The sequence below is a fragment of the Siniperca chuatsi genome, linkage group LG6 (assembly GCF_020085105.1).
Source record: "Siniperca chuatsi isolate FFG_IHB_CAS linkage group LG6, ASM2008510v1, whole genome shotgun sequence".
Taxonomy (NCBI): domain Eukaryota; kingdom Metazoa; phylum Chordata; class Actinopteri; order Centrarchiformes; family Sinipercidae; genus Siniperca; species Siniperca chuatsi.
In genome coordinates, this window is record NC_058047.1 from 17,924,331 (window position 1) to 17,935,669 (window position 11,339).

The window sequence follows — 11,339 nt, forward strand, 5'->3', positions numbered from 1 at the left end:
TCAGATGTCAGTTTTGGTTTATTAAAGAATTTATACAGTACAGTGAATATTTACAAATATGTACAAAAGATTATAGATATATAACATTTTTAGATTAGAGATTCAATTCATCCAGAGGTAAAAATATAGAACTAACAGCGTTCCATACTACAAAATCTATTCTCATAATCTGTATTATGGTATTTACATAACTGTACAAGTAACTTGGTTGAGCAATCTCTTCCCTTGTTTTCAGTGCAAGTAAAACATTTCCACATTTTTAAAGTCGGTGGAAACGCAGTCACAATGATTAAAGTACCGATCTCTAAAGAGCCAAGGTTTAGATATTGCTCACAGAACTTGAAATGTAATTATGAATGAAAGAGCATTGGTTAAGAATTAAAAAGTCAAATGCACAATAGAAATTGCAGTCAACAGAGACTCATGATAGACAGCACAACAAAATGATGAAATTGATATTAATTGTGCTTTCTACCTCAAACTGAGCATCACGTACCTCAAATTTAGCCACTGTAGTAGAACCATGGTAGACAAAATGCCAGGCATTTCTTTTAGGTAGCAGCTTCAAAGTAACATGTTGCAGAGGTGTAGCTGTAAAAATTATGCAAAAGCTTTTGCATGTTCAGATGTTTCAGTAAAAGTCACAAAGTTCATAGAATAACAATAATAAAGCACACTAAGGTGAAAAACAGCAACAAAACACTAGGTTAAGACAAGTTCAATTTGCAATAGCTTACTTCTGGCTGACTGTTTACAGTAAGGCACACTGATACAGGTCCCACAGTCACGTACAGTGCTGAGAGCCACAGTGGTGAATGCTCCGTTAGGTTATGCATTAGTTAGATAATAAATAAAAGGTAAATAAAGTGTACCCTATTGCATAAAACACCTTAAGAAATTCAGCTTAACGGTTATTTTAAGAAGCGGCAACAGTCTGCAGACCTCCATGGACACCAAAAGGACATTACTCTTTACAGTGATTGCTATAAATATGAAATTTAACCTGAGGTATTTACACAATGGGACATCAGTATCTCCAGAACTACTAAGGTAAATCCAGTCAGTCATACCTCTCAGTATGCAAGGCTCTGAAGTGATTTTGTATCCATCTCTTTGGACACAAAAGAAGCACCAAAGATGACGGCATTTACTTTTTGTACGACAACAAAGTTACAGTTACGTATCATAAAAACAGCTCTTTACAAAATATTTTATAGTATTCATATACATATTGTTTTTAAATAACGAACATTTTGTGAATATATACACGGCGGTGAGAGTTTTGTGTAATATGAGAAATAAAATAAGTTACAGGTGTATAAATTATTTACTAAGTGCTGAAATTGACAGAAGGGCATTCAATAGTGGAGTCTTTTCTTCAAGGTCAGTGGTTCTCCAGAATTACTCTACACACAAAGAAAAGTGTATTGTTATTTATCAGCTTTAATAGTAATTTTAATAGTAATTTGGAAAACTACAGAGGGTAACTTGCCTTTTTGGAATTCGTTTTGGGTTCGTCCTCCAAGCATCCTTACATTTAACAAATGTGATCTCTTGTTTTAAGTTTAGAGCTTCATGGTCTTTTACACAGAACACCATCCTGAAAAAGAAATTAATAAAATACAGTCGATTTATATGAGCACATCATCCACTCAAGTAGCTTCATCAGTTGGAAGATAATGGTTACAGGTTGAAATTTTGCACTATTACTATTACTTATTAGAAATAATGCTAAAATAGTGTGGTTTTTGTCACATTTCAAATTTTTGTTTTTCAAAGTCTTTTTGCCAATATAGCCCAACTTACTTTTTTTGGGTCTCGCCAGCTCGGATGCGGATTTTGTGAACCTCCATGTTAGCGCTGTCTGAGTCACCGGACCACCAAGAAGAAACCATCTTCAACATGTTGGAGGCTGACCAACCGTTTGTCTCCTCCCATTTAAACTTCAACATCAAGAGATCTCCGATATCTTTCTCTGTCACTAGCAGGAATGAATGTGTCTTATTTGTCGCAATTTTCTCCTTTCTGCCAGATACAAAAAGAGAGAAGTGTTAGTGTAGCCTCATAAACTCTGCACCATAAACCATGATATAACCACACATAGCAAGAGAAAACTTTGCCAAGTCTGTGGTTACATCACTGTTTATGGTTTCTACCTGATGCTGTTTCCTTTGAGTACTGTGCGAATGTTACAAAACAACTCATAACTTGCAAGATTTAAGTCACAGTGCTGCACAGTCTCTTTCTTAATTGATTTTAAATGGCCCACTCACAGTTTAAGCTCTAGGTTTTCGGCTTCTCCTTTTGTTCCATACAGTGACACAGTGAGTGAGGGCTCCATCTCTGAACAGTTCACCTTACTGGAGAAGTGGATCTTCAGCTGATAGTGGTAAACTGTAGAGCATGAGAGCATTTGGAAAACTTTAAACATGCATGTAGGCTGTTGTAGTGAAGCTGTTCCAATTTGGATTTAGTCAGTTAAGCAAAACTACATTGCAAGTAATCAGACTTCTACCGCCAAAGCCACCAGAAACAGAAACATTATTGATTTCAGAAATACTTTTTATAACAGTGTTTTTTAGAATAAGCCATTGGACCTTATTTTGCAATAATATTAGTTCATCTGGGTAAGTAGGAAAATAGTGAACAAACTGAACTTTCCACTTGCAAAATGAAAACAATGCCTCTTATTCTCTATTGATAGAGACCACTGACCTCTGAAAGGCATGGAGGCTCGTGTCTTGGTGTACATCTGAGCGTTGCGAGCCTTGCGAACCTTGCTGATGTCGTAGCCCACTGTGTTGCAGCGGCTTTTGCGGCAACTGAGACACATGCCGCGGTTAAACATGTCGCTGCTGCCGCATCGGTAGGCCTTGGCTGCTTCCTGCTCATTCAGCAGAGAGTCAATGAACAGGTGGACTGAGCGCTCGTGTTCACACTTCACTGCATCAGTGATCGCTAGAGAGGAAAGAGGGAACGTTATTTAATTAAATCACGTACATAAGTATGTCAGTTTGCTACATTTCTATTCCTTTACTGACCACACTCTAGATACATTTACTTTACCTATCAACTATTCAGCAGACTGAACTTTCAGCCATGTTTGGGGCCCTCTGTTTATTTTCAGAGCTGTGTGAAGGGGTGGGGGTGGGGTCAAAGTAGCTACAGTGTTATTGAAGCTGCTATGTGCTCTGTGTGAATACTAATAATTACAAAAATGTGCATTGTAACCTGTAACCTTGTAATATTAATAACAATAGTAATAATAATAATAAACGTAATTTATACAGCACTTTTCAAAATGAAACTTACAAAAGTGCTTTACATGGTTGAATCAGGGTTAAAACATTTCATGACTGAGACAAATACAATTAGGCATTTACAAATACAGCAATACAATGACATAAAATGAAAACAAAATAAAAACTCCAACAATAAAGATATATACCAATAATAAAACAGATACGATATGTTGGCAATAAAACATAGTACTAAAATGAATAAAAGCTTTTTTGAAAAGATACATTTTGAGAAGTTATTTAAAAGATGTCACTGATTCAGCAAGCCTCAGATCCTTGGGCAGGGAGTTCCAGAGCCGAGGGGCCTTGACCCAGTCACCTTTAGTTTTGAGCAAGGACTCAGGATCAGCCAGCAGAGCCCTGCCTGAGGATCTGAGGCTGCGCCTTGGCTCATAGGGGAGCAGCAATTCAGCAATGTAGCTAGGAGCTGAACCATGAAGTATTTTAAAGTTGATCAGTAAAATCAATTCTAAAACTAGTGCTTGTTAAAAGCTGAGTGGCTGCGTTTTGTACCAGCTGAAGGCGGGAGATGGTTTTTTGGCTCAAACCTGAATACAATGAATTACAATAGTCTAACCGAGAAGAAATTAAAGCATGAATGACCTTCTCGAGATCAGGTCTAGAGAGAAAAGACCTGATCTTTGAGATGCTCCTTAATTGATAAAAACATGATCGAACAACATTTGTAATTTGTTTTTCAAATGAAAGTTCACTGTCAAATATCACACCCAGGTTTCTGGCTGTGCTTTTGACATTTGAAGACACATTTGACAGGATTTGACATTTGAAGACAGGGATCCAAGATTTTTCTGTACAATTGCAATGGATTTTGGGGGACCAAAGAGAATTATTTCTGATTTACTTTAATTTTACTTTCACTTTCATTTAGCTGGAGATGGTTTTGGGACATACAGCACTTCATTTCTGACAGACAGGATAAAAGATGATTAAAACTGCCTTCATCACTGTTTTTTTAATGGGACATAAATGTGTGTGTCAACTGCATAACAATGGTACTGGATTTTGTGTTTAGTTATGATCTGTTCCAGTGGCAGCATGTATATACAGAACAACAAGGGGCCCAGGATGGACCCTTGGGGAACACCACAGATCAGAGGGGCCACAGAAGAGGAGGCATTACTCGTGACCACTGAGAAAGTCCTGTTTGATAAATAGGATTTGAACCATTTTAAAGCAGTGTCCCTGATGCCAACCCATTTTTTGAAGCAGTCCAGTAGGATGGAGTGATCCCAGTATCAAATGCCAAGCTCAAATCCAGAAGAATTAAAACTGAACAATCACCAGTATCAGTTGTAAGTAAAAGATCGTTTGTCACTTTGATAAGAGGAAGATTCTGTGCTATGACCATTGTCTAATGGTTGGTCATACTGGCTGTACTGTATATTTTAAATACTTAGCAGATATGTTGAATAATGCATTATGATGTGAAGCCAAAATATAACTCTAAAAACTGTAAAAACTTCATAACGGGCTACAGAGGTCTGGTGAGTTCATAACCGGTCATAACGGTTGTGGCACAATATTCTGAAAACTTTCTGCTGAGTTGTCGTAAGTATTTCTGAAATATTTCAGGGAGAAATATGATTCAGGAAGTGCTTTTAAGTGTAAATTTAAACAACAAACTTCAGTATTCTCAATATTAAAAAAACCTAAAATAGAACTACAATGATACAAGAAGAATGATGAAAGAAGTCCTGTTACACTCTACAGATATAGCCATAGCTGCAGTCATTTTGTTTTAAGTTAAAGTTTAAGCTTTTGCATTTTACAGTTACATTATAAGTTGTTCTCACCAAATATCCCAAAGTTGGCGATCTTCTCCAGGGCCCCCCTGAGATTGCAGCCTGGCTGGAAGCTGCCTCCATTGGGGTAAATGTCTACGTGGCCGACAGGCTGCTGGATCCCGATGCTGAGACCCAGGGAGCCCCGTGTGAAGGTGTGGAGGACGTCCACAAAGTGGGCGTCATCAGGGGAGAGGCGCCTGTGGGCATGCTCCCCCTCAAAGTCAGGACCAGCTGGGTCCAGACCTGCAGACAGAAACAGGGAGTGAAAGAGTGAATTAGCCAATTATCTAACAATTAATTGATATTTTCCCACATTAAGTTACAAGATGTCAAATGTTGTGTCAGAATATTCTGTTTTGTTTACCAGTTATTCTTCCAACTTTATTGGTCGCATGGCTTCCAGCAAATCCTGCCACATGAGCCCCGAGGCTGTAGCCAATCAGGTGGATGTTCTCCAGAGGCATGTTGGTGGTTTCCTTTCAAGTACATTAATGAAAATATGATTTAGAATATCAGTGAGACAAAAACTCCCTTTCACTGATAAACTAAACATTACATGCAGAAGATCTTTCTTTCAGACATGCTCTTGTATCAGAACAGCACTATTTCATAATAGATATACTAAGACGGGGTCTATAAGTTGTTACTAAAGAAGTTACTAACAGTTAATCTTTTTTTTTTTTTTTTTAAACATGGGTATGGTTTTCTTCCTTTTACAGTCAAACATTTTAAGAAGTCATTATTGGCCCCAATGTTCTTGTGTCAGAGATCACTCAAAAAGAAATGACAACTATAAACTTTTACTAAATTTGCCTTTTAATAAAGAGGTAGTTAAAAACGTTCTACTCGTCAAAACGGATAGTGATGGGTGTAACATTTTGGAATGAAACCTGTGAAATTTTGATCCCACTGACCTCGATCCAGTCAATGAAGCGAGCAATATCCTGTCCCACTGCTTTGGTGTTCTGAGCTGCAACCACATAGTGGTTCTGTGCCGAGGTGAGCCAGTCCACCACAATGACGTTGGCCATCTGCTCCCTCTCATACAGCGCTGATACCAGCTTGGCCACCCAGCTTTCAAACATACCACTCAACTGTTGAAATGACAGTCAAAACATTAAACTTACAATGCAGCAAGGTCATTAGTACTAATGAAACAGGCATTAATTAAACTTCTAGGAAGTTCAGAAGGAATTAGCTGAACGGCCATATTGTTAAATCAGAGCCACCTCCTGTCCAGTTCATCTTAACAGCATGTTCTTTGGCATTAACTCCAACAAGTTGTTGCTTGTCAAAAAAGTTAGTTATGTGAATTTGGCTAGACTTAATGGCACACTACAAGTCACAGGTGATTATTCTAAACCAAAGCAGAGTAAAGTGAATAAAGCCCCTGGGTGTTTTACAGACAGGTGCAGGTCACAACAGACTGAAGCATCTCCACTCACCGTCCATCCATGGATTATTAGGAAGGTTTTGGAGGTGCTGTTGAATGTGCAAGCTGCCAGGGAGTCGGGTTTGCCAGTAACGATGTAGCACAGGTCGTCATCGGGATGGGATGGTCTGCGGAGCGAGAATTTGGCAACAGTTTGATTGCTGTCATCCTTGTAGTCAATCAGGTCTTTCAGAGGGTCAAGGAAGTTACCTGAAAGAGAGCACGGTTAACAAATTAGCTGTGTGGTTTATTCTCTTGAACCACATTTTAAGAAAAGAAAAGAAATTCCTCTGTCTAACTGGTGTTTTTGTCAGATGTGTAAATCTGATCTAATGTTCTGGCTGGGCGGTCCATGACGCCTGACTAGCTAACTTGGTGACTGGTTCCAATAACCCCTGGCCCTGAGGGGCCCCCTCAATAAATGAGCTTTCACCTTGCACAAGATCAGTCCTCAGGGGTTACATGGGTTCAGTTGGTCAGACTGAGCTCCATAGAAACCACCGAGAGATTTTCCCAGCTTTGTTCCTGCCACATCACTGACTATAATCTGCCCAAGTTTCAGTGGTCCTAACACAGTCAGCTGACTCAACTCAACTGGTTTTCAGAGTGGGGGGTGGGGAGGTGGATGCAGGAACCACACAGACATTTACAAGGCATACATTGTGAAAGGGTTGAAGCAGTTTAGCAGCCATATTGTGAACATAAAGGATCATAACTGCACTTGGATAATTCAAATCATGTTGAGATCATTCAGCAGCCTGCACGTTTTCACCACTTTGTTCTTCTCATGCTCTCTGAAGATGAAAAACAAACATCTTGTCTCTCATTGCCAATGATAGTTAATAGAAGTTGGGTATTTGCCAAAACGCACAAATACAAGTTTAGTCATATGATACATAGTATCTCATAGAGACCGTTAACGTTATTCTCAGAGTCCAAACTACACACACCCTCATGAACAAGCATTGTGCATAAATTAGACACACATTTCCTTTGTACGAGACTTTTTCACTGCGAGTAACTGCACGGGTGCACTTCCTCAAATCCATCCTTTTGCACAGAAGTGTGTTGATGTGTGTGAATGTGGATGAAGTTTAAACTGGCAACTCACCCAAAATAGAATCGGTGAGCTCTTCTTCCAGGGACGTCACATGCTGCACAGCTGCACTCAACACCATAAAGTATAGAAACCGAAGTCGCCACGCTTTCATTTCTTTTACAGCTTTTTCCTTTTAGAGAAACTGTCTTTAAGTATGAATTAGATCGATAAGTTCTCGGAGCAGAAGAGTGTATATATTCCTTTTAAGAATAATCCAGCGCGTCCTGTTGCTCTGCGCGCTGATATCTGAACCACCTTGAACTGGCCGCGTCTTAAATAGCTCCTCTGACAAGCCATTGGCTGCTGACCTCCGGGCGGGGAATGGAAAAATATGTGTAAAGTAAATCATTACACTGCTTTATGAGAAGAGCTAACAACACTGGCTGGCAGTGTGGCTTCTCATTAAAACCAGTAGAACTTACCATTAATGTTTCTAACTAATTACATGTACCACATAATAAGCCCGATAGAAGGAATGAATTACTGCTGCAAGCTGAGTTGACAGTTTATTGCTTTCGTGTTGCTTAATTCATCAATTTGTTGATTGAATGACTACTCCATCAGCTCACTGCCGTAGAACTGAGGATTGATTAATCCGTTTATTTTGAAAGTAATGACATTTCATATTTTTAAACTAGTAAAAGAGGGTGGTTTAAATGTAAAACAAAGCCATAAACACATATTTAGGCTGTAATCACTGATTAACTTTAAGACCTCTGGTTGAATCTGTTGTCAGTTTGTGTGATGCAGGCTGGTGAAGCAGATCATGATTGTTTCACTGGTTACCTACATGACTTTCTCTCCCTCACATTCCAGGACACAGGCAACTTGGCTAGACATGAGGGGCCTCTTAAGGATATTTTGGGGCCCCTTTTCACTGATCTGCTGTTGTCATGGAATCAGAGAGCAGATAACAGGGAAAGAGTACAGAGGAGACACAAACCTGCATCAAGCAGTATTATTTTTAGTATGATGAAAGCTTGCAAGTACCAGGTTCTGTCTCTTTCAATTGTGAAGTAATTAAGTTCGCATTATAGGCTTTAAAAAGAGTACTCAATCGGTTTAGCATTGCAGTCCTTTTTCACTATCAGACTCAAGATGAACAGTGAGAAAACAAAAGTATCAAATCAATGCAGCAGAACCAAAACCTGGCGCCTACATTACCCACAATACAAGTCGACCACTGACAGTTCGGTCACAGACTCGGGTGTGTTATGTTAGTAACAGCTAATGTAGCCTTGAGCTGCTAGCCTCAAGCAGAGATGAGGAGCGGGCTACAGAGGTCTGGTGAGTTCACTTCTTTCTAGATCCACAACCCCAGATTTTATTTTTTTTTCATGAAAACCTGTAGTCTTCAGTCCCATGTGACGCTGACTCAAGTGACATTATTTGAGGCAGTTTATCAGACTTCATGCAGCTTCCACATATTCCACACTCTGGAGCCACAGCTTTATACAACTTTTTTCACATATGCAGTAGTACTCCCCAAGACCTGTAAACAGACTTTGATGAAAAATTGGTGCACTTCCCCTTTAAGAACTCATTAAGTTGAATTAATGATGCTTTACACTTACAAGATATTGTTATTCTTTTATAAAGTTTAAAAAGCTTTTTCTGAATTTTGATTTGAGTGTTACTTATTTAGTCATTAATTGTTATAGAGAAATATTTCAGGTTTGGGGTTTTGAAGAACATTTTGTCGAATATTTTTTTATGTACATACTTGTGGCATGTCAATGTGATGCTGAATATCTTAATAAATAACTAATATTGGTAAATGGTATTACTACATATTAGTAATGTATTGTATTATCATTAATGTAAAAGTTACCTACTTAGATCAGGTTCCAGTGCTCACACTCCTGGCATAGTGACATCTTGGCAGACTCGGCCAACACACATGTATCAGGCATCAGCAACATTTGGACGGTGTGTATTACAATTAGCATTCAGTAAAGTTGGCTGGCTTGCAAATGAAACCTGCACTCACAGGCTGCTATTATAGCAAGTTCTTAGTTTCCATTACTTCAAAATGCTGAGCTTTGACCTACTGCATAGAGCATTTCACTCACTAACTGGGCAAAAATGTTGCTACATGCCAGCTGGATATTATGTGCTAACATTCAGGCAAGAGTAGTTGGCTTCACAGCGGCTGATTTGTTGCCCGAAACTTTGTCACGAGATGCCAAGATAAACTGGGCACGAGGCCGATGAGGTGATGGTTGAAAAGTTTCAAGCTTGTTGCTGTGAAGGTCAATTGAACAATAAAGAGTGGAACCAGAGTATTAAGTTTTGAACACTGAGGTGTGTTACCTGAGAGCATTGTACAAAACAGCCTGTCTCATAATGTGTATTATGAGGGTTATTCACAATTAATTAAGAGTGTTTACAGGAATAGTTTCTTTATTAATTAAAATCTGCATTCAATCTATTTTTAGTCATGTTAGCAGTGTGGCTCTATGGATGGCATTGTCAGTCGGTTGGTCCACCGCTTTGGTCCAGACTGAAATATCTCAACAACTATGAGACAGATTGCTATGAAATTTTGTACAGACATTCATGTTCCCCAGAGGATGAATTCTACTGACTTTGGCGATCTTCTGACTTTTCCTCTAGCACCACCAGCGAACAGCGAACAACATTTAACTTTGTCCAATACTTTGGATAATGACCAAATACCTGAAAAACTAATGACATTCCAACAGCATCAGCTGTACTTTGTGTTTAGTGCTAACATGCTAAACTAAGATGACATTATACCTGCTTAGCAACAGCATGTTAGAACTGTTATTGTGAGCATGTTAGCATTTATCTCAAAGCACTGCTGTGCCTAAATACAACCTCACAGAGCTGTAAACTGTCTTGTTACATGAAGAATACAGATTTTTTTCAAGTGTAGCACTAAAAACAACAGCCTAGTTGTAGAAATTTAGATTTTCATCTACTTGTGTACACATACCTATACAATATACAGTTGAAGATGATTAGGTTTAAATTGTTGTCTTTTCAAAAATGCATCCTGTTTTACACACTGTTGAGCAAATCACAGGTGGGCTTGTTTATGATTGACTTTCTTTACTAAACAGCCTTCTACTTTCATCCAGTCAGGCAATTTGCAGCATCTGAAGTTTCCTCTGATTAGAATAAATGGAGCCAATCAGGCTCCAGTGGCCTGTGTGGACAAGTCTTCACATTCATACAATAAACATTCTTTTAACTAACCTGTAGCTATTTGCAAAACCTCTGAGTCACAAGCCTTTGTTCATCTGAAAACAAAATTATGAAAACATGACATATATTAAATTCAGTGTTGCTCTGCTACCAGAGGTGCAGCGCACACAGTGTAATGGAAGCTCTTCCTCTTATACACACACACACACACACACACATAAACACACAAGGTTATGCTCCCACAGCAGACCAGCTTACTCTTCGATTAACATGACAGCATTTTCCTCGAAAAGCAGTGACTTCATTTGTTTTCGCACCACTTCTGCTGCTGTTTAGATCCTGTTGTCCTTGTCTTTGCAAGGGGAGAGACTCAATCATGGTGACATGGGGGTGATGAAGAGCAGAATGAATCAGACGCCAGACCTCCAAAGCAGACATTTGTTGGTGCCAGCATAGAGGGAAAGCGGACAAGCAGTAACTCCTCCACAAAGTTTGGAGACAACAAAATGTGTTCTTCCAAGACTTATTTCCTA

The 11,339-nt window shown here is 39.0% G+C and overlaps 1 protein-coding gene across 1 annotated transcript; it reads right to left on the reverse strand.

Annotated features, from left to right (window-relative positions):
* On the reverse strand, positions 1 to 7,895 carry LOC122877698 (lipoprotein lipase). Its single transcript, XM_044199594.1, has 10 exons — positions 7,648 to 7,895; positions 6,550 to 6,746; positions 6,019 to 6,198; positions 5,469 to 5,580; positions 5,114 to 5,347; positions 2,716 to 2,958; positions 2,274 to 2,394; positions 1,807 to 2,025; positions 1,493 to 1,600; positions 1 to 1,406 (listed from the first exon to the last, which is right to left on the reverse strand). Exons 1-10 carry the CDS (start codon positions 7,745 to 7,747, stop codon positions 1,385 to 1,387), a joined length of 1,536 nt encoding a protein of 511 aa, XP_044055529.1. The 5' UTR covers positions 7,748 to 7,895; the 3' UTR covers positions 1 to 1,384.
* Positions 7,896 to 11,339: the final 3,444 nt, after the last annotated feature.